This window comes from Anolis carolinensis, chromosome 1 (assembly GCF_035594765.1).
Source record: "Anolis carolinensis isolate JA03-04 chromosome 1, rAnoCar3.1.pri, whole genome shotgun sequence".
NCBI classification, from domain to species: Eukaryota; Metazoa; Chordata; class Lepidosauria; order Squamata; family Dactyloidae; genus Anolis; species Anolis carolinensis.
Genome location: NC_085841.1, coordinates 267,848,343 through 267,871,818, shown reverse-complemented (window position 1 = coordinate 267,871,818; position 23,476 = coordinate 267,848,343). Strand labels below are relative to the sequence as shown.

At 37.9% G+C, this 23,476-nt stretch overlaps 1 protein-coding gene, 1 long non-coding RNA gene and 1 other non-coding gene across 4 annotated transcripts in view; 2 read left to right on the top strand and 1 right to left on the bottom strand.

Moving 5' to 3' along the window:
- LOC134295370 (uncharacterized) overlaps positions 1 to 10,365 on the top strand; it is a 68,336-nt gene extending 57,971 nt beyond the window's left edge. The window contains exons 2-3 of the long non-coding RNA XR_010001914.1: positions 7,793 to 7,911; positions 8,793 to 10,365. This is a non-coding gene — a long non-coding RNA (uncharacterized LOC134295370). The remainder of the gene's footprint in view (positions 1 to 7,792; positions 7,912 to 8,792) is intronic.
- The window catches only part of kcnq1 (potassium voltage-gated channel subfamily Q member 1), a 393,916-nt gene that overhangs the window by 300,175 nt on the left and 70,265 nt on the right, over positions 1 to 23,476 (bottom strand). For both annotated transcript variants that reach the window (XM_008107851.3, XM_008107858.3), the window contains exons 3-6: positions 10,967 to 11,093; positions 8,049 to 8,127; positions 7,804 to 7,900; positions 4,465 to 4,605 (exon numbers count right to left, since the gene is read on the bottom strand). In XM_008107851.3, the coding sequence (XP_008106058.1) occupies positions 4,465 to 4,605; positions 7,804 to 7,900; positions 8,049 to 8,127; positions 10,967 to 11,093 (444 nt within the window). The remainder of the gene's footprint in view (positions 1 to 4,464; positions 4,606 to 7,803; positions 7,901 to 8,048; positions 8,128 to 10,966; positions 11,094 to 23,476) is intronic.
- mir5396a (microRNA mir-5396a) lies at positions 18,964 to 19,035 on the top strand. The gene has a single exon (NR_129997.1). It is a non-coding gene; the product is annotated as a microRNA mir-5396a (primary transcript).

Below are 23,476 nucleotides of genomic sequence, written 5' to 3'. Positions count from 1 at the left end.
GTCAGAAATGAAGGTACACAAAAGTTAAAATTATCAGTGGAAACAGCTACTGGTGGAAACAAAGGGAAAATAAGCCACAGAAGAGGAGGTATGAATTAACACAACATATAAATTCAATAACATTACATTTAAATTTAATATTACATTTAAATTTTCTCCCTAAATTTCTGCCGCATTTTAATGATTTCTTGCAGTGGTGGGCATTTTATTCAAAATAGTCCATTCTTTGCCCCAGAAATTCTATTTTATACAAATACATGTATTTTTGGACAAATATATATATTTTTGCAAGAAAGTATCATTTTCAAGATTTCTCCTGAACTGCAAAACAAAATTTGAAAATATTTCAAAGTCTTTCATAACATGTCTAGTCAACAATTTTCAGGAAAATGTGAGAAGATGTTTTATAGTCCAATGTTGGAATTAAGATGGCACTGCTACAGTGCAGAACTCAAGATTTCTATAAAACTCTAATGGAAGTCCAGTAGAATCAGAATGTGTGGAAATTTCACAGTAGCAATGTCTGAGGCAATATGCCCTTTGCCTTCAATTCTGATAATTAGGTTGATTGTTAATTAAAGATTACAGACTAAACGCTTAGTAGTAGCTTTACTTAAAACGCTACAGGAAAGCCTTTGGGTTGACTACTGAAATGCACTAGGAACAGGTGAAGATTGGCTATACAATAACACTCAGTATCAGTATTCTAGCTATACTTAAGCACTTTTAAATCTCATTTAATGAAATGGAAACACGTTCAGAATGTGTTTGGTCACATTACAAAGATGTCTTTAAAAATCGTAGGTATAGGGTAGGTTTCTTAGGTGTATGTACTGAGTAAACATTGTTTCAGAGGTACATAAGTAAAGGTAAAGATTTCCCTTGACATTAAGTCTAGTCATGTCCGACTCTGGGGGGGTAGAGTTCATCTCCATTTCTAAGTCAAAGAGCCAGCATTGTCCGTAGACACCTCCAAGGTCATGTGGCCGGCATGACTGCATGGAGCACTGTTACCTTCCTACAGAAGCAGTACCTATTGATCTACTCACATTTGCATGTTTTTGAACTGCTAGGTTGGCAGAAGCTGGGCTTAACAGCGGGAGCTCACCCTGCTCCCCAGATTCGAACTGCCAAGCTTTCAGTCAGCAAGTTCAACAGCTTAGCAGTTTAATCCGCTGCGCCACCAGGGGGCCTATTGCAGAGGTACATATTATTTCCGAAATAGAAGTAGTTATGAGTAAGTACAAAGTGGCAGAGTTTGGTGGATGGGTTTACAATATCCATATGGATATTGGTGTATTAGACATTTCACATCCATTGTGGCTAGGATGGTGTTCTCTGGGGCATTGTGGATGGACTGCATTTTTCTCAGGAAATTAGTTGAATCCTTCATGTAGCATGGCATTTGGTCTAAGAACTGAGTCAAACTATATGTGATTCAACTGATAACTGAACTAAAATGATTGTATTACTCCTAGACAGAAAGTCAACCCGAACTTTTCTTGATGATTTTTTCTCTAAGATAGCATATCTGGAGAAGGGAGATTTACAAAACAGCTTTAATGCAACATTATCTTCAGGAGAGTGTTTTTTTATATGGTAATTTTTCATTACTTTTGTAAAATGTGTATGAAATAGCTAAATTTCCTTTCTTTATTTGTACCCTGACTGGCACATAAGAATTGTCCTGTATGTTATCAAAGAAAGTTTTTGAGAAACTTTTTAAAATAGAGGAACACATAGAGAATTTTTCTACAAGTTTCACAGCCATAATTCTAAAGAATATTAGGGTGAAACGAGACATCACGAATGTCACATATTCATTTTCTCTCTCCAAAATAAAGTGGGAGAGAGGTTTGTGCAATATTTGTAAGGAAAACATGACACATCAACATCCTGCCACAAATGTTTAAAAGGAAGTTTCCTATGTTTGTTCCACAGTCAAATCAATTTAATAACCAAAAAGCAGGGATGAAAGAAGAAAGACACAACATAGAAGCCGATGGAAAACCTCCTCTGAAGGAATCTTGCCAAGAAAAACCCACAAAAGGTTATCCTTAGGTTCACAATAAGTCAGAAATCACTTGAAGGCACCCAAGATCAACAAGGTTTGATTAAAGTCTTACTATTTCAAATGACAGGGCGGAATGTAATACTAAGGAGGAAAGTATAGTTAGAAGCTTCCTTTAGATCCTTGTTCCATGTGCACACATTCACACAAGGACAACACACAAGATAAACATGAAATGCATGTGTAGTAGTAGTAGTAAAATAGCAAATGATGAAGCAAAACTAGGTTAAACCACTTTTTTGCCAAAATATTTTTCATTTTTGCACAATCCACACTGCATCTTTACATTCTCCTTGGAGAGCAAATGTAACTTTAAGTGAAAGGCGATGCACGGAGATTCAAGAAGAATCAACACCCCTTCCCTAATGGCATAGGTTTGAAAAATTAATCAAGGTTATCCCACATCACATATGGGATAATTATTTAATGGCATGGTCTTCTTGGTCATCTGTTCTCTAAATCTGACCATACATTTATTCTTATCAATAGTATTTTGCCACCATAAAACTTTCATATCATTCTTGACAACTGCTTCTTACTATTCAATGCAGTTATTAGCAAATACTCACATTTCTACTTTGATTTACTTTTATATAATATATCTCAGCCAATTATTCTTTGTTGTGAGAACACACCAAGCCCAAGTGGGCTGAGAGGTAGTGATGCCATAAAGTTAATAAACTTTCCAGGACAGAACATTTATTTTTGTCAAATTTCTACCATGGTGATCATTTTACAAACTGATTCATAGCTGTCTGCATTATTGCTGGCTTGTATTTCCTATCACTGGGGCATAGCTTGCTGTTTTATTCTCTTGCCTGGGAATAATCAGCAAAATGGATTACATTTAATTCTATGCATATAATTGCATACCTAGCTGGTTTCTCTACTGAATTGCCTTCTTTTTATAGACTATTTTTTATGCCTATGAAGAAAAGCTTTGCACCACTTAGAAAGCATCACTCATATCTAACCAAGATAAACTTCTGCTGCCAAAACCAAGGGCTCCAGAGGTTGTTTCTGGTGCATGTTGTTGCATCTGCCACATTTAATTAAGACATTTTCAATCAGGTAACATCAGAGTGTTTTTCTCTGGGAATCACAATCCAAGAAGAAATGTGGTGGTATTAATAGGGAGAAAAGATGGAGAAAGAACAGTCAGGAGTACAATATGAGATCCGACCAAATAATTGTCAGGGTATTGTGTATTGTGAAATATTAAAATCAATCTGTTTTCAGCAATTATGGAGTTAATGAGAGTCTGCTATGATTGATGTATCACAGGACCAATGGGGTCAAGTGTGTTTTGACCGGGACTTACTATCTTGTTCCTGTGGAATGTAGTGGGAGTTTTCCTGTGTAGAGCGGAGAACAGCGATGAGCAATGTGCTGTGTGTGTGCATGAGTGCTTCGGCAAAGCACTCATGGAGGAAGGACTGATTTATTCTGTTTTGTACATAGAAATGTAAATAAAGTTGTTTGCCGTTGGACTACCAACTGAACCCTCATCTACTGGAGTGAGTTTGTCCAGTGCTGTTTTCCACACAGGGAAACAGTCTGGAGAGAAGGAGGTGAACCGGGATGGTGAATTTTTGGATTTCACTCTACTACCCATCATCCCATCAACTGACAATAATCTCAGTAAGACTGTAGGGAAATTGAAATTAACATTGACGCTTTCCACCAGAAGGGGCAGATGAAGAAGAAATTGAAACATTCTACGCTGGCATCCAGAGGGAAATTGATCATGCATCAAAACAGAACATGTTGATAATTATAAATAACTGGAATGCAAAATACAATGCTAAATCAAACACTATAAGAGAATTTGGCCTATGATCAAGGAAGGCATTTTTCTGTCATGCATCTGGGGAATACAGTCATCATTCCTGTTTAGAGTAGACTGAAGTTTAGTATTGCAATAGTGAGCTTCAGCTATTGTCCGGCTTCCATATTCTTCTCTCCCCTCCAGTGCAGCAATGAAGAGATCACAAGCTTATGGCTCTATTTTACATAAATCTTTGATACGTCCCCTAAATGCTGGGCTGTGTTTAATCTCAAGTTTTGTTTGAAATTGTTTTGTTTCACTTTATTTATATTACACCTTTTTCCCAGGTTGGGACTCAATGCAAATTTTGATACAACTTATGTAAAAAGGAAGCAAAAAATCTGAATGACATACAGAATTTAACCCTAGGGCTTAACCCTAAGGGCTCATTATCATAACAAATCATAACACTAAACCATGGTTAGGACAAGTTGTGGTGAAAACTTAGAAAATGAATTGGATTTTCCTGCTTAACCTATGGGATGATACATTTGATATACTAAAAATAGATCTTTGGACAAAACATTAGTTCTCATTTTGATATTCTACAATGGATGATACTTACGACTCCCCACCAAAGAGCGTCTGCATAGCTGCTAAATTCATGATTTCCTGAATCATTCACAGCATCTTTTTCAGCCAAGTATACAAAGTAAGAAGAAAAAATCAGGCCTAGAAATCCAATGTACAAAGTGGTTATCAGTTCCTAAAAAGAAAAATAGGAACACATAAATGAATGGTTTAGTACAAAGATCCTCAATTTTTTTAAAGCAGAGGGTACCCTGCATGTATCTTATTTGTAGTAGTGCAAAATATGAAAGAACAATACAATTTTTAAAATGAAGAACAGTTTTAACCAACATAAATTTACCAGTACCTCAGTGGGAAGTGTGGGCCTGCTTTTGGCTGATAAGGTAGTAGTTAATTAGGATTGTTGTTGTTGGGTGTCTTCAAGTCATTTCAGACTTAGAGCAATCCTAAGTCTAAAGTTTAGGGCAGGTGCTGGGTAAATGATCTTGGAGGGCCCCATCCAGCCTGTAGGCCTTAGTTTGGGTGTTGTCTAGTACTATTTTACAAAAGTAACAACTCCTTCTCATACTTCACTACTACATTGCAATCAGTCTTCTACTAAATTAAATTAACTAGGTGGCATTCAGGGAGATGATTTTTCCCCAAACACCACAAAGTTTAAATTATGCATGACCAAAACTCAAATGACACAAAATGTGTCTCAAAATGACACAAATATTTGCAATCTGTGTTACTGAAAGCTAACAACTCCATTTAACCCCAGCATTATGTTGGTGATGGATGGAATTTTTGGTTGTGAATGGAAGAGAGCTATAATGCTTCAGAATTATCAATTAAGGTTGGAGAAATGGTACATCAATCATGTTCTCAAAACAAAGTTTGAAGTGTGATTCACTTGTAGCACAATACTATGCATTTCTGTTCAAATGCAAGGTCCACTGAATTCAATTGGCCTTGATTCCAGGTAAGCATGCATAAGGATATAACCCAGATTTTAAAAGTGCTGTTTGACTGATGATCCCACCATAAAGAGTGGGTCTGAACAGACTGTAGCAGAATAGAAGGAAAGTACATCAGAGATCTAGAAAATTGTTTTTATTCTTCCTATCTCCCGAACTCTTATATTTTAGAACATAAATAGATTGATCAACTTAATTAAGTTTGCATGTGAGTAAAAACCCATAGTTCTAAACTGAAAAATACTTTTTGTTTTATAACAGTGATTCCTAAATGCTAGTCCTCCAGGTGTTTTTGACTTCAACACCCAGAAGCTCCAACCAGCTTTTCCAATGGTCTGGAATTCTGGGAGCTGGAGTCCAAAACACCCTGAGGATAAAAGTTTAGGAACCACTCTTTTATAATCTCATCAGGTGGGGCAATTTTAGCATCCTAGGACACTTCCATCCTGTCTTAGGGATGAAGCCCCAAGCCGTCCATCACATGACATCATATGACTTCCATCAGAGGCCCCACCTCCATTTGGGGTGGAAGCATCCTTGGATGAAGCCAGGCAGAGCAGGATGTTTTGCCTGGCCTTTGTGATGAGGTCGTTAGAAGCCAGTCCTTTCTGCATACGACAGAAGATAGGATGCCTATTTTAAAATAGTACTTACTATTTTCAGTATTATTAAGCACTTATATATAAAATAAGGAGTGGCTAGGTATTTTGCTAACTTTTAAAATAATAAAACAAACATTGCTAAAAATGTCTGTTATCTGATGAATCAGGAGTTCCTTGTTTTAAGAGATTTAATTAATTTATTTATTTATTTACAGCATCTATATTCCGCCCTTCTCACCCCGAAGGGGACTCAGGGCGGATCACATTACACATATAGGCAATGCCTTTTAACATAGAACAAAGACAAGACAAACATAGGCTCTGAGAGGGCCTCGAACTCATGACCTCCTGGTCAGAGTGATTCATTGCAGCTGGTTGCGAGCTGGCTTGCTCTCCAGCCTGCGCCACAGCCCTGACCTAAAATGCCTGTGTGTTTTAGGAACACTATGCAATGCATGACCCACATAGAACTCTAACATGCAATTATTAAAATAATAGAGAGAAAAATGAGTTTGCCCATTTCATTTTTCTACAACATATACACACAGTATAAAGAGGGATTTTTGCCTATGTGTGTAGTCCTTTTGTCCCTTTTTTCACTAAATCCTGCAATCAGCTTAAGGCACTTCTAATTAATCTGTTTCCTACATTATCTGAATGAAGGAGCTATGGTTACCAGCTTTAGAACAAATCAGGATATTAAAAACTGATGTATCTTTTAAAAATTATATCCATCCATCCATCTATCCATTTATTTATCTATTTATCTATTGAGATTATTTTTTCTAAATCTGGTACCCATAGCTAAGAAGCCTGAGAGGCTGGTGAATTCCATGTCAGTGGGGTGTTTAATCCACTCCAATATTAGTTAGACCTTCAAATGATCTATGTGACATTTTGGATGCTATAGCTAAAGAGATTCAGTACCTTGGATAGCTCCTTTAACACTTTAAATCCAGAGTTTTAAATACAGAATAGGGTGACCACCTCACTGACACTGGAAGCACCAACCACCTACTTCCTGTTTTAGATGGAACAGGAAATTGTGTCTCATTAGAAGGTTAGTATTTAATTGAAATGTATGGCAACAGCTGAAGAAAGATGCAATCTGCAAATGCAAAACTCATGCATTTCTTGGCTTTATCTTACCTGGTTAACAACATGTGTATTTAAACACTTGAACACACAGACACATCTTTGTTGTGAATGGAACAGAGCCACATCATCAGTTTTTTTTGTGTGTCAGTTGTAAAGAGCTGTTCTTCCTGCACTGGAACATACATTGGTTTGAACTACGGGCCTCCACATTTGTGGGTGTGATTATTCCAGGATTTGATTAATATATTCCCTCTAGGATTCTCTAGATCCTCCAGTGCAATTTTATGGTCAACTTCTGGTGGACTGTGCTTAAGGACTTAGAAATTTCTAGAGAGGTGTTATCTCAGGTTTTAAAAAGTGGATTTTTTAATTCAGTTTTCCCACTTTTTCATGGGTCCACAATCCCAGCAAATTGGAGGGCTAACAATAGTTTAAAAAAGCACCCTGCTAATGAAGCCCATCATCCCAATTTGCTCTTGACTAAGGAACACTACCATGGAATCCTAACTACAGGATGACAAACATGCCAAATAAAGAGTTAGGGAAGGCATTGCTCCCATCCTGCATTACACAATGCTCCAGTTGGGACATCTCAATGATATGCTTCTGTGCCGAAGCTGGGTGAGGGAAATTTCATCCAGCATTTCACGATCAATGTGACAATTTAGAGAATTATTTCTATTATTTCCACTTCCCCTTTAAGGTTTTACATACCTGTCTATGTATGAAAACTACTGATCCCAGCAATCGCCATGTGCCACCCTGTCGGTCTACGTGAAGCATGCGCAGGATCTGAAGAAACCGAATGCCTCTACAATAAAGGTCATTAAAAGAAAAACAAATTATAAAAGTGGAAAGAACTGAAAGCAGAATAGTGATTGTGGAGGAAGGGGATGGAGAGAGAGAACTTTATAAGAGATAAAATGAATAGAACTGTTAATGATATTTAATATATTTACCTGATAGCAGAGGTGGCAAAAACTTGACCTTTAGAACCCACACAAAGCACTATCATTGAAGCAACAACTACAATTAGATCTGAAAGATTAAAAGGAATACTTGAATTACAAATTTCCTGCAAATTACATCATTTCTATATACACCTCTATATACGCCTCTCTCTCTCTCTCTCTCTCTCTCTCTCTCTAAATATATATATATATATATATATATATATATATATATATATGTGTGTGTGTGTGTGTGTGTGTGTGTGTGTGTGTGTATGTATATGTGTGTGTGTGTGTGTAAAAGGTTTTCCCTGATGTTAAGTCCAGTCATGTCTGACTCTGGGGGTTGGTGCTCATCTCCATTTCTAAGCCAAAGAGCCGGCGTTGTCTGTAGACACCTCCAAGGTCATGTGGCCGGCATGACTGCATGGAGCACCGTTGCCTTCCCGCCTATTGATCTACTCACAATGGCATGTTTTCGAACTGCTAGGTTGGCAAGAGCTAGAGCTAACAGCGGCCGCTCATGCCGCTCCCGGGGATTGAACCTGGGACCTTTCGGTCTCCAGCTCAGTGCTTTAACGCACTTCGCCACCGGGACTCCTTAAGCAGTACATAGAGGGAGCAATTTACACCAAGAGAATGAAAAGAAGGGGTATCTAACTATTCCCCCACCGTGCTTCCCACTGCAAGCAGGGAAGCAACTTGGTCATAGGTATATTTACAAAAATTACAGTATGAGCCCTTTATCCACAGAGAGAATGTTCCAAGATGTCCAATGGATACCTAAAACCAAAGAAATGTACTGGAGGACTCAAAGAGACCAACAAACATTTCCAGGATGGAATACCTTTTGGAGCAAGCATAAGTGAAACCATGGCTATTGCATACTGGATCTGTGGATTAGGGAGTCCCTACTGTATTTACATTTCTGAACAGGCAACAACCATCCACTTATTGGGAGAGCACATTTGCAGGGCTCTGGTGATTAGCAGGAACCTGCCATTTCCCACCACAATTTCTTTCTTCTTCCTAAGCTTGTGTGTTTTGTCTGGGTTTGGAGAAGTTTAGCAGTCCTTTTGCCAGGTAGGAGTGTAATCACAGGATTTACTTAGGTTTGCATGAGGCTATTCATTTTGCATTCTAGCTTCCTCTGCCTTCCCACCAATCCACCCTAAGATTTATGATTTGTAATGTATATGTAATATTAATATTGTGCTTCTTGGTGCTTAGCCTGCATCACACCTTGGTCATGTGGAGCTGAATCCATGCTTTTGGGGAATTAGCATATCCTCTTTCGCTGGGGGTCACCTTAAGGGACTTTGTTATGCTGATACTGTAGTTAGGTTCAGTCTTGCTTGGGGGCTCTTCATCATGTCCTGTTCCCCTACTAGTTGGCAGGGAACCCCACAGTAGATTCACATGAATTCCATAACAACCAATCCATGGTATCCTTCTGTTAACTGGACCAGAGATCAGTGCCATGGTGTAACAGGTGGGCTGTCCAGTCACTGAATCCAAACTTCATTCCAAGTCAACACTATACAGCTGCCATGAATAAAGTTGAGTATTTTTTTAGCCTAAATTCATTTGTGTGTGTTTCATCTTCTTTTAAGCATGGCAATTTTTATGTTAGAAATACGAGGAATAGTTGTCAGTACAAATTTTAGGGAAGAGTTCAAATCAAATTTATCCTCTTTTTCTTTTCCTCTCTTCAGTTTCTTAAGAACACAACACTCTACTCAATAAAGAAAATCTTTTCTTTCTGCTTTTTTGGGGGAAGGGGGGAATTTTTTCTGCTGTTAAACTTCTCCAAAATTGTTGATTCCACCTTCTATTTCCCTGGAGTCACCCATGCTGATTGAAACTGCAGTGACCATATAGCTGGGAGTCATCTTAGTGTCCATCCTCTCCTCTGATTCCCATCCCTGGGACAGGCTGCATCTTTCTACTTTCAGAAAATCTTTGATCTCATCACCGTTGCTCTGCAAATACCATTAATAGGACACCCCTGTGGACCAAATTGTCAGTATCCCTGACATGCTGGCACTTCATGTTTTTGAGTATGCTTTTAAACAGAAAAACTAAACTATGTGCTGCCAAGATTTGTTCCTGTATGAAATGCGATAAGAGAGAGAAGAAACAGGTAGGATCTGGAAAAATAACAATATTTATATATGCTGGTGAATGGAAAGAAAGCCCATGAAAATGCTTGAACTGTTTTGTGCTTTAAGTATATTGTACAAACGGGAAAAAATCAGTTTCAATGGCAATAGTGCGCCATGATCTACTCTTATTTTCTGAATAAAGCTATCTGAACCTGATGAAAGGTTGTTTTTCTGAAACAGGGGTTGCCAGTGCATTACACAAACAATCCAAAGGTATTACTGTTGTGAACATTTACATTTTGGAAAAGTGCTGGTTTCTGGACCACTTCTCTTCTACAGACCAGTTGCCTATGCTATGTCAAAACAGAATTAGAATGGGAAATGGTTCTTATGCTACAGGGCAGGGCCAAGAATTTGTGTGGCCCTCCGAATGTTGTTGGACTCTTCACAATTGTTCTGACTAGGATTAACAGCAGTTGCATTAAAATAACATTAGGGCAGATGTATGATTTCCACCTCTGCTCTAACACCTATATTTTAGTAAAGAGAGACTGAGATCAGTAACAGTACTGGCAATACCCTCAACATGTAACCAATTTCATCCAGCAGCCCAGATTGGAGCTACTCCTAGACAGAGGAGGGGTTTTCATGATGAATTGTGTCTATTTTCTTTCAAGCAACATATACCTCCTCATTCATTGTAACTCACTGGGTCACAGGAGAACTGTGCAGAAGCAATCTGTTATCTTGATAATACAAAGAATATAATTTTCTTTATTTAACATAACAGAAATAATGACATTCGAAGCCAAATGTACTCACCAATGATAGATATTGGCTTTCTAGCAAAGCGAAGCCTTCCCCATAAACCAACGTATTTACTGCGGCAACCCGAAGACCACAATCGAACCACATATTCCGTTCCAAAAAACACCACTAATACAATTTCCTAGAGAAAACAGATAGGGAGCCAGATTAATTTATCATGCTTTCAATACTCCTCAGATCATATTTAGAGAAACTGAAATATCTTGGAGTCAGAAAGTACATTGCAAGGATATAAAGGAATAGATAATCTGATAAAAAGTATACATTTAAAACCTATTACATGGAGCCTGCATGATTCACACGTGATAAAAATTTAATAAAACTCCATGTTAGAATTTACTAGTGATTACATCTACTCAGATACACATTAAAATTTCACGTAGGCCCCTTCCGCACAGCTGAATAAAATCCCACATTATTTGCTTTGAACTGAAATATATGGCAGTGTGGACTCAGATAACCCAGTTCAAAGCAGATATTGTGGGATTTTCTGCCTTGATATTCTGGGTTATATGGCTGTGTGGAAAGGCTCTTAGATGATATAAAGAAGACTGTTAAATAAAGATAAAATTACATTGTGTAAATGGCAACTTTCTTTTGGAAAATGTTATATCTCACACCTACAAATTCTAATGAAGAAGTAGGAAAGTATTGTTTACAAATTGTTTTTTTTTCCAGTAAACATTTGTTCTAAAAATCTATTTAGAACAAATAATAATAAAAATACAGCACATTGAATAATAGTTTTGTATTCAGTAGGACATTTTGTTTCCTTAAATTACATTAATATTTTATTTAGCAAAATATTATCATAATGTGCTGTAATTTTAAAAAATACTGAATTATAGTACAATCCAAAATGCACTTTTTGGGGAGTAAGTCCCATTGAATTTAATAGCATTTCTTAATAGACATATATAGGACAATATGGTTAACAATACAATTTTATACACGAAAATATCAAGGTACATTCTTATCTTTCAATCAATAGAAACCAGCTGCATAAGGTCCCCCCCCCAAATGATCACATATTTTAGGATATTCATCATATATATGAATAAAATCTCTAGATTCTGCAGAATACTGGATGAAAGCAGAACATTACAAGCAGGAAAACTACTAACTCTTTTTATAAAATAGACAAAAGAGACTCATCATCAATGTGTGCCACAAACTAACATGCTTCATTATAACAGAATCCAAGAAAATAGTGATGAACCAAAATAAAATTCTTAGACAGGAAAAGAGTGTGTATGCTCTGAACAAAAACCTCCACACATGCAAATTGGAGTTTATTTTTGTACGACTGAATAGAAGACGAAGAGGAGGAGTAGAAAAATAGAAACAAAAGGCTAAGTTATGGGTGCTTTCAGATTTGCAATTTAGGGAGGGGAGCGGTGTGAAATTTGCATGAGAGTTGTGTGTTTTTAAATACCCTCCATGGTTCATTGGGTAACAGGAACACTGACAAATATGCAAATTTGGGCTGCCCTAAAGACAATGAAACAGACATGTAGTCAATGGTTACTGTCATCGAGTTCTTTGCATGACATGCAGACAAGCTTAGAGAACATTGATTGTTCTATAGACTCCTGCAACTGGAGAGAACAACCAGTCGGCTTACACCAAGACACATTTTTCACTCCTGACGTTTTGATAAAGGCTTATTGACCTAAATGAGACCCGTGTTATTCAGGAAACATCAGAGGTGAAAGTGCACAAGCTGTTCTTCATGGCCATACACAAAAATGCCAGGTATCCATTAGCAACTAGCAAATTCCCCCTCCCCTGCCCGTGGCTGGTTGACGGACAAAAGTGTTTTTTAATATCTTGCCTTGTATAAACCTAATAAGTAATGGGGAGAGAAGGGGGATTGATTGATTTTTGTCACTACATTTAGACACAGCTGCCAGAGCAGTTGCAGACAGGCAAAAGGCTATGCTATTTACATTTAAAATAAGTTGGAAGAGTCATTAGAAAGGCAAACAAACAAGTCCTCATGAACTACTTCAATATACCCTGTCTAGTACCATTCCCAGTGAGCTAGAGTTTTGGTCATTCTGTTGCTAAAAAGTTTACAAAATAGCTAGAATACAGTTTAAAAGTTATTTTGACTTCTACCACGGCAACATGGGAACAGAAACTAAACAATAAAAACACATTTCATCTTGAATGAATTTATGGCATAGCCCTTCATTCAATTATCTAATAAAGTCCACCATAAATCCTAAAAAATTCTCTGGACTAGCTTATTGGTGGGGGAGGAAGTCTTACGGTGAGGTTTACTTATTAGGGAGGAAGTCTTACAGTGAGGTTTACTTGAAAGTAAGCAAAAGCTGTAAGTCTAATGGAAATGGGAAAAGATGCAAAGGAAAGCATTAATATGGGCAACTGACAAAAGGAAGCCTGGGTGACTATACTAATTAAGTCTAACTGATTATACAGTCAGTATAATACATAGCTTGGGTATTCACCATTTACTATATTCCCATAATCTACCAACAAAAGGAAACAAAATGCAGAAACTTCAGAAAAAGGAAGAAATGCTTCTTTACTGTACATAAATCCATCTCCTGTTTCCTTTTCAATATTTATTCATTTTAGTAGCTTAATTCATGCATATGTTCAGGAAACGTATTGTGGTAGAAGCTTTCTTTGCCTGGAATGCATTGTAGCAGTTCATATATATAGCTCAAAACAATACTTTATACAAAACAGTGAATTACAGTCCACAAAACCTTATACTATGCAATCCATTTGCTAATCTGTAAGCCTTACTCAGAAAAAGAAAAGTTAAGGAGAACTGGAGTGGTGTTTATGCAGCATTGAATATTGCCATTATGTACACCACTTTGAGTCCCCTGCCAGGGTGAGAAGAGCAGGATAGAAATAGAGTTTAAATATGAAGGAACTAGACAGGATCCTAAAGTGTAAAGATATGTCACTGAATCCTAGAGTTAGGAAAGTCCATGTCATTTCATTTGTAGTAGTAAATGCTTGGTTCCTATACGTCTTCATATCAAGAGGTTCTGAAGTTGCATTGCACAAGTTAAGCATCTTTGTATGACTTTAGAATCTAATGTTTATATAGTCAGCTACAAAGAGGAAACCATTGCCTAAACATAAATGTTCCTGAGGAAAGATACAGTGATAATTAGGAGGTCTGGGACAGGCACCTGGGCTGCAGTGCATTTATTTATACTGGCATGTCACTGCCACACTTCAAAGAGGAAACAGGCATTCTTGGTATCTAAGCTGCTTGATCTCCTTTGAATGCGGGAAACCTGCAACTTGCTCAAACAAATTTGACTTTGTACTGGGCTTCTCCAAACTGAAAAGCTAGCGCCAGCTTCATATGTGGACTTGCTAATATTTGGACAAAGTCTTAGGTGCATGGCATATTTTCCTAAAGAGAATTAGAGCTGGTATAAGTCTGGATTTTATTTTTTAAACTTTAATCTGTAATTTATTAATCAATTAGCTGAAGCCAAAACAAAGTCACAGCAAAAAGAACTAAACCTTCTCTAGCACATTTTCTCCATGAATACAAATCTTTTCAGAATGGAGATACAGCAGCTGGCTAAGGATTATATGTGCAGATATATGGCAACATTTAGTTTGATGCAGTCATGACATTGTAAAATCAAACATCTTCTGCAAGAAAACATACTCTAAAGTACATATTTTAGGGAGAAATCTCAAAAATATGTGCTTCCAACAGTCATTTTACTGGTACTTTTCCTCCGCTTTTATCAGGTAGTTATGCTTTATCCTTGAGCAGCTCTTAGGAGTCAACCTTAACAACCTGCCATCCTGGAGTTCTATTTAGCTCTTTACATATCAGTCAGATCCTCCTGCCTTGTGAGCTTTAAAACTGGCCCCCTTTTTCCATGAAAATCCTAGTGTTGCAGACCTCCATCCTGTGGACTTCGGCCAAAACAGGATGAGACTCAGACAGAGTAAACAAACCATCCCTATTCCCATAGAGGTTTTGTCAGTACAGTACTACTAAGGATAAATATGTAACATCAGTACTTTATGGACAAGGAACTAAGGCTTAAAAGTAACAAGTGGTTTATCCCTCATAATGGAGGAACTCTACCATGAAGAAGCATTTAAAACAATTCCAGCTAGTACCTCCCAATGTCTCTTTTCCCTTGAATGGAATATTCAGAGGCGATAAGCTCTAACCGGAATCCTCTCAACACATTCATGATAACTTGAAAAGAGGCATGTGGGAGACAGAGAGAGAGAGATGCTTGCTCTTTATTTTCTAAAGCAAACAGAACTGGCCAATACTTCCACATCAGGAAAAGCAGGCAAGGTCCATTAATTCCTCAGGAGTCAATTGCAACCTGTGGCCATAATTTTGTTATCTCAAACCCTAATCTCAAATCCAGTCCCAAATAAGAAATGTTGGGCTAATGGTTTTTCCTCTGGTTTGAGGAAAGATTTTGCCTGTTAATACAAACTCATAGTGCACCTGTGCACCAGGCAGTTCTGTTTTGAGGTTTGAAGAAGGGAGTTCTCTTTTAGGGTTTGGAGAGAGCAGTTCGGTTTTAGAGTTTGGAGGGTGTGTGTGTGTGTGAGAGAGAGAGAGAGAACTGAAAGCTGTGGAAACTGACAGGCTAGGTCAGGCAGTTTGGATCTCTTGGGGGAGATAACTCAAGGGATTGACTCTCACTACTGGGCTGGTTAATAGAAGGACTCTAGGTTAAAGTTAATTAACAACCCAGGGGAACTCATGACTATTTTCAGCAAATAGAGCAAGGATTTTTGTGACCAATAGATAGATTGGTTGGCTGGAACTGTTTGTAACTAAGTGAAGTAATCTGAAACATACAACTAAGTTAAGCTGAAGAATGTCTGTAACAGATTACGCTTATGAACCTCTCTGAAATAATTATTTGCCTGTTTTTAAGAAAATAATTTTTTATTCTATTTTCAACTTTCAAGAGCCTCCACAGTGTATATTTTCCATCGAGAAGCCTTAATAAAAGTTCCAGCAATACAACAATAAAATACCACAGAAAAGCCTCATAGTGAACATCAGTTTGGGAGCCAGGGGTAGAAACAGTGTGGGCAGGAAATGGGAGAAGCTTGCCTCAGACACATTTAACAACAAAAATCCTAAAGCCATTTTAGGTTGGTGGCAGCTACCATTTTAAAAGAAAATCTAAAATCAAATGGTATATCCTCACCTCTCACATACGTATCCTTGCGTGAGTGTGTAGAGTGGAGAGGTGTCCGATATATTTGGTGTCAGCGCTTCTTTATATTGGTGGCAGAGGTGGGATTTAAAAAGATTCCCCCCTGCCTGAAAAAGAAGCCTCTCCTCTCCTCTCCGCACCGCTCATTCTATTATACTTAGCCTGCAGAAGAGAAGGTTGAAAGGAGGCAATGATAGCCATGTATAAATATGGCTACTGATCTGTGTGACCGTATCTTTCCCTTCGAACCAGCGTGGGCTCTTAGAACTTTTGGGGAGGCCCTTCTCTCACTCCCAACTCCGTCCCAAACACATCTGGTGGGGACGAGGGAGAGGGCCTTTTCGACAGTGGCCCCTGGCTCTGGAACTCTCTCCCCACAGATATTAGATTAGCTCCCACCCTAGCCACATTTTACTTAAATTTGAAGACTTGGATGTTCCAATATGCTTTTGAACAATAGGTCAGGTTTTTTTATCACAACCCAGTCTTAATTGTTTACTGCCCTAATCTCCAGCACTTTATTCATATTCCTAATTTTATTATCTTGTGTTTTTGCACATGTCTGCCTCCCCTTGCAATTTTTAGTAGTTCCACCTTTTGTGTTGATGTATTTTATTAATCTTTATTTTATTGTTAATTTTTTAAAAATTATATATGATGTTATTGTGTTCTGCTTTTATCTATTTGACTCTTAGGCTCAGTCCCCATGTGAATCACTCTGAGCCCTTGGGGAGATGGAGGCGGGTGATAAATAAAGTTTTATTAAAGTTTTTATTATTATGTATAAATATGTGAAAGGATGTTATAAGGAAGAGTGAGCCAGATTGTTTTTTGTTGCCCTGGAAACTAGGACTTAGCACAATGTTTTCTAATTACAGGAAAGAAGATTCCACCTAAACATTAGGAAGAACTTCTTGACTGTAAGAGCTCTTCAGCAGTGGAACTCTTTTCGTAAAGAGTGTGGTGGAAGCTCCTTCCTTAGAGGCTTTTAAACAGAGGCTAGATGGCCATCTGTTGGGGGTGCTTTGATTGTGCTTTTCCTGCATGGAAGGGGGTTGGACTAGATGACCCATGTAGACTCTTCCATATCTATGATTCTATGAAGGGGAACATTGTACTATTTAGGTTTGAGCTAGCAGTACACCACCCATTTCTTTAGAGATATTTTTTTCAATTTAGGCTGACATAACATTTAACTATAACATGTTTGCAATATTAACCCTTATATTTTAAATCAGAGTGTATACATCAGATATGAATTGCACTTGTTTTTTCATGTGGCTGTGAACTAATCTTGCCAAGAAATCTCTGTAATAGTTTCACCTTAAGGTGGTCAACAATTGGAAATTATTTGAAGGTACATAACAACAACAAAGTACAACAATTCTCTTTATTGTGGGTGTTATATGATTCTTTTAAATCCCCTAAACATGAAGAGCTCAAACAGATGATACCATTCATATTGGTAAGGATTTAATCTAGCATTCAGAGTCACAGAAAGTATCAATTAGATGCATGAAGACAGAGAACAGAACAGATCACACAAAGTAAGGGTTTTATTTTGAGACACCCCAACTGTTGGAGCACTATGTGTGCTGGTACAGCTGTACCAAAAGCTCCGACTTTATTTTCTTGCTGCTAATGTTTGCAATCATAGGACAGGCCGCCTGTCAATCATCATTAAGTTTGGTTCCGCCCCTTGTTCAGGGCTCTGGGAGGGAAGGAGCCATTTTTAAGTCTGTCTCTCTTAAGGAAGCTAAGCTATAGGACGTAGACCAGCTCGTCCCGTAGAAATGCTTCATATCTCAAGAACATCCAGGGATATAGCACATCCGGGGATATAGAACATTCGAGAAACTAGAAACAGAAATTCCAGGGGAAAAGTCCCAAAAGTTCTGGCTGAGAGCTTACAGCCTCTCAGCCTCACAGCTCCTGAGGGAAACAGCCCTAAGAGAGAACAGCATCACAGATCCACGGAACCCCAGCTGAAACATCTGCAAACCTTGGTTGGTAGGTCCACTCGATACCCAGATGCATTTGGAATCGGTAGTGGGTCCCACATCAGCAAGGCCCATTTTGATAGACAGCCTGGGAGAGGTTATAAGAGGGTTTTCACAGTTATCCAAAGCCAATTGCCTGCCCCCTGGGGACAAGACTGAAAGGGCCAACAGTTTATTAAGGAAACTTTGAAGTGTTATTTGACTCCTTGAAGATTTATTATTTGTTCATCAATAAAGACTCTGTTATCACATTAAAGACCCAAAGGACTATCCTTGTTCAGGAAAATTCTCAAAAACCACTCTTTCCAGGCACCCTGGCTTCCCGCTGGGCACAAAGTATACGTCCTATACAAAGACAATAGTTACAGGCCCAGCGCGTGACAGAACACTATGTGTCCCTAACCCAAATGCCAAAGAATCTGGACACACAACGAATACACTGTTGGAACTCTTCACAACTCATGACAACCTCAGTTACTATTCTCCTTTTTTGTTTTAATTTGACTTAGCTACATTTTAGGCAAAGTTGGTGGACATCCTGGAATTTTCTTGAAACTCCAGAGCATCCCAATGCTTTGGGGACAGTCTGGATGGCTAGATTAGGTCTGATTCAGATGGATCCCCCTCTCCAGACAGACACCACTGCCATCACATTTTCCTATGCTGATCAGTGCAGGAAAAGGAAATGGTTTGCCTCCATGTTGCCACTTCCTATCCACTACAGAGTTCTGTGCAAACGCCTGGCAATTACCCAGCGTGTCTGTAATGACAGAATGAGGTGAGAGTGTCCGCACAACCAGCAAGAAGATGGGAAGATCTAGCCACTCCTTCTTGTTGGTCATGTTGGCATACAGTTTAAATCTCAGATGCAATCAGCAACATCCAGGTGCTCACATGGAACTCCAGGGCTGGCTAAGAACTGTTACAGAGGATGCGAGGACAGTCCAACTGTCCCAGCTTGTCTGGACAACAACCCCGAATTCAGTATATGCTAGATCAGACATTAATCTGGACCAGATTTACATTGGACCAACCTGCCTGATGTAAATGAAACTTTAGCCTGCAAATCTCTATGCATTTATCTGTGACCAAGTCCCATGGAGCTCAATGGAGCTTACTTCTGTGTAAACAAATATAACATTGCACTGTTATTTTTATCTTTAATACATTTCTTCACAATTTTCTGTACTGGTGTTTTATGTCCTTCCTAATACTGCTCTCTTTTCAGATAGCTCTACGGGCCTTGTGGAGTCATGCCATCAGAACTAAAACAGTATAAACACTGTTCACAGTTGATGCTGTATGATGAAAATATAATACATGTGACATTCAAGTTAGGCACACAAAAACGTAAATAATAGGGACTTCTTTTCTTTCCATTTAATTTCCAAAGCTCCCTCAGTTCACCCCAACTGTCAGCTAAAAAAATTCATTTGGCTCATAAAAATGTCTGAAGAACAAGGTGATTTAAATCTAACAAGACAATTTGCTTCTTCAGGACTGCAGTTTATAACCTTTTCATTTAAAAAGTTAAGCAGTAATAATAAAAGACTAAAAATTACATATTTTTCCATCACTGGCAAGAATAAATCATAGTTAAAAAATGTACACATGGAGGAAAAACTACTGATAAAAATCAGTCATTTACCAAAGATTGCCATTTTAACAAATATGGTGGAGTATAAAACTAAACTTGGTTGAGAATGTCCTGTCCTTTCAAATTCTGTAACAAACTGTTAATATAATCCAACATAAAAATACCATTAAGATTTCAAAAACACCTAACAATCTCAAGGATTAGCAAATTGAAATCAAACAAGACAGCAAAGTCAGAATTATTTCCTGCACTTAAGAAAAAATCAAAATATCAGGTACGAAATTAAAAATAAATATACAGTACCACAGAAATGTTTTTCCCTCACATCCAGACAATCCCTAAGCTGTTCTCAATATCATAACCCAGAATGATAAGCGTTCAGGCACCATATTTCTGTTTGACATTTACATAAACAAAGCCTGCTTTTGACTCAACATATTTAAGTTCTCTCCCAAGCATGCTCCTGGGAATAGTCATCTTGTTCCTCCACACAGCTGCAATAACAGTTATACACCAAAGTTGAAGTCCATGGGCTCTTAATATAGCTTGCATAAAAACATATACACCCATGGTAACAAAACGAAAGGAGGGAGAACCCTCAGTCAATCTACAAGTGGGCAAAGCTCATTCAGTCAGCATTTTAATGTTCTCTCTCAAAGTTAGCCAAGGTGTACAAAAATATCTCCATTCAAAATATACTGAGCTGAATGCCATTCAAATCATTCTATATCAAGAGGCAGCTGGTAAGATTAAACTAATCATTAAGAACAATACTTCAGTGCTGCTGATTTATGGATGGGACTTCAAAGAGTGGCACAATTAATTTATTAGAATATTTATGTTCTGACTGATATCTGAAGATCCCAGAGCAAGGTGCAATCCATAGAACAGTTTAAAAATTATAAAACAATTACATGTTTAATTCAAGCAATACAGATAAAGTAATTATTCACAACCTTTTAAAAATGACAAAAACTTACATAGCACTGAGATTATAAGTGTTATGCACAAGGTTGTACTTCCTTGGAAAGATTTGCAGCCTGATCCTTGAAGTGGCACTGGTACTTGAAGACCAGTTTGGGAGTGAAAACTGATCTTTTTCATATCTCAAGAAACTTTTATTAGAAGAATCCTGGACTGATGAGAATTTTACCGATTAACAACTTATTTTGTGCAAAATTTGCACAAGACAGTTCCCCCCCCCCCCCCAAAAAAAAGGAAAAAGCCCAGAATTTTAACAAGGAAAGCAGCATTTTCTGTGCAGATACTATTTTCTGTCCACAAAAGTTGTAATTTGAGATTATATGAAAAAATATTTGGAGGAAAATGCTATCAATGTTCTTGTGCAAAACCACATGAAGGTTTTGCACAAAATATGTTGCAATGAGAATGTTATTTCTATGCAAAATAACCATGCTTGAATTTTAGTAGTATAAGCCGTAAATTGTAAATAGATTTTTAAAACCTTATGACATTTGAAGACTTTCTTGCAGTTGGTGCCACAATGAGCATAATACTAATGCTAGTGGCCATCTAATAGAGAATATTTCACACCACAACAAGGATGCCTCATTTTGGCTAAACAACTCTCAGTGGTTGTCACTGTTCAGAAAACTGAGGGCCCATCCACACAGTATTTTTATTCTAGGAGCTCCTGGTTCAAAATGGTTGGTGGCCAAATGACATCCCCTGAAAACATGGGAGGAATCTCTACAAAGCGCAAAAAAAAAAAAATCAGTTGCGGGAATATCTCTGTTCTGGCTGGAAAATGCAGATATTCAAATCTCTGTATGTCCCTACATTCAGAAAAAATGGGATTTTTTAATGTTGGTTTGTTCCTGGGTTATACATGTTGGTTCCTGATTGGCTGTATCCTAAAAATATGGCAACAGTTGACTAGAGCATGAAAACTTGATCCTTCCAAGAGAAACTTCGTCCTCACCATGTTTAATGAAGTTTGTGGCACACAAACAAAGGTTTTGCCATGTAATCAACTTTTCCCATGTTTTTATGATAAAAGCAATGAGGAACTAGACATGTATAACCCAGGAACATCACCCTGTTGTTCCCGGGCACAAGTACATGATCAAACCTGTCTGGACAGATGGCCATGCAGCCTCTAAATTATAATAATAATGATGAAGTTCTGTTACAGTCTTGAAAATGTCAGTTCCTGTTTAATAGTGTAGTCCCAACTTTGAAAGTAGTGGTCCTACTTCACAAACTTTGTGTGGCACAAACTTCATTAAACATGTGGAGCACAAAGTTTATTTTGACAGGACAAAGTTTTCGCCCTCTAGTCAACTTTTGCCATCTTTTCAGGATAAAAGCAATAAGGAACAGATAGGTATGATCCAGGAACAAAACTCGTACGAATAATGCACATATCCACATCTACATATTTAAAGGGTTTTTTTTTAAAAAAGCCAAAATTTCCAGCGGATGTCTTGCAGTGGTCATCTTGTGGGCTTCAAAATTCCATAATGAAGCAGCAAGTCTGGATGTCAGAGACAGAAATCCCGGGACTAACAGGTCTGTCTGCAGACCTGCTCTCAGGTCCTGGATCTTTTTGCCCCTCATGGAAAACCCGTGATTTGGTGCTGTCTGGAAGCACCCTGAGTTTATAGCCCTACTTCAAAGAAGCAACAAGAACAAGAAGTTTGCCTGTATTTGTTTTAAGTTTGATCAACTTATAGCCACAGCTACTATCTATGTTATTAATAGGACATGACAGCTGCATTTAAGTCCTGTTAGGGGAACACTGTATGACAAATAGAAGTGTTTTGCCTACCATAAATACAGACTTTATTCCCCAAAATTAACAGAGCAAATAAGATTCTGAATCTCTCTTTATTCAGCAAATAAATTGGATTTAATATGATACTGAATAAATCTTGCACTTATTCAGCATTAACTTGTCCTCCAAAGTAAACTATTAGCCCAGTACCTTTTGAAGGTACTTTTTTCAGTAAGTCTGCCTAATCTAAGCAATAAAATTTCCCATATGGTGTATTACTCTAGGCTACACTGCTATTACCAAAGGTAAAAAAGGGAACAAAGAGCTGAAGCAAAGAAAACTACAACAGTCTTCCGCAACCTCATACTATAGCACACACAAGCTTGTTTTCTGGCTATGCCAGTTGAGGGTGGTGGTAGTCCAAAATATTTGTAGGCCTCTAGGATGAGGAAGGTTATTCTATAATTTTACATTTGCTATATAGCTGTCATGTAAAAAATATGTTCCTTTTGTGGGAATGTGATTATGATGGAAATGAGAGCTACCTTCATCTTTGAAAAGTAAATTTCAGTAGCCTTGCTTGTTTGACTAATCTCTAGAGTGACCTCACCAAAGGGAGGGAAGGCATTTACAGTGACAAGCTCTGTCCCCAATTGTCTCATGATTAGTGGTCTGATTACTTTTGTCAGTCTGAAACTGGAGCTTTATACAGTGCATGCATTTCTTTCATCTTCATGAAGTAAGTGTTAGTTTCTCCGATGTTCCACTTGATATGCCATATATAAAAATAGAATGAGGAGGAACATGCATGGGGTGGGGGGATGAAGCTCAAACTCACCTTCTCTAAGAAATGGGGATTCAGTTGTATTTAAAGCTCTGTACATATTTGCTTCATTATTAACAATTTGCCTGCCTGAATCATGGGATTATCAGGATGTGGAATGGTGATACCACAACTGA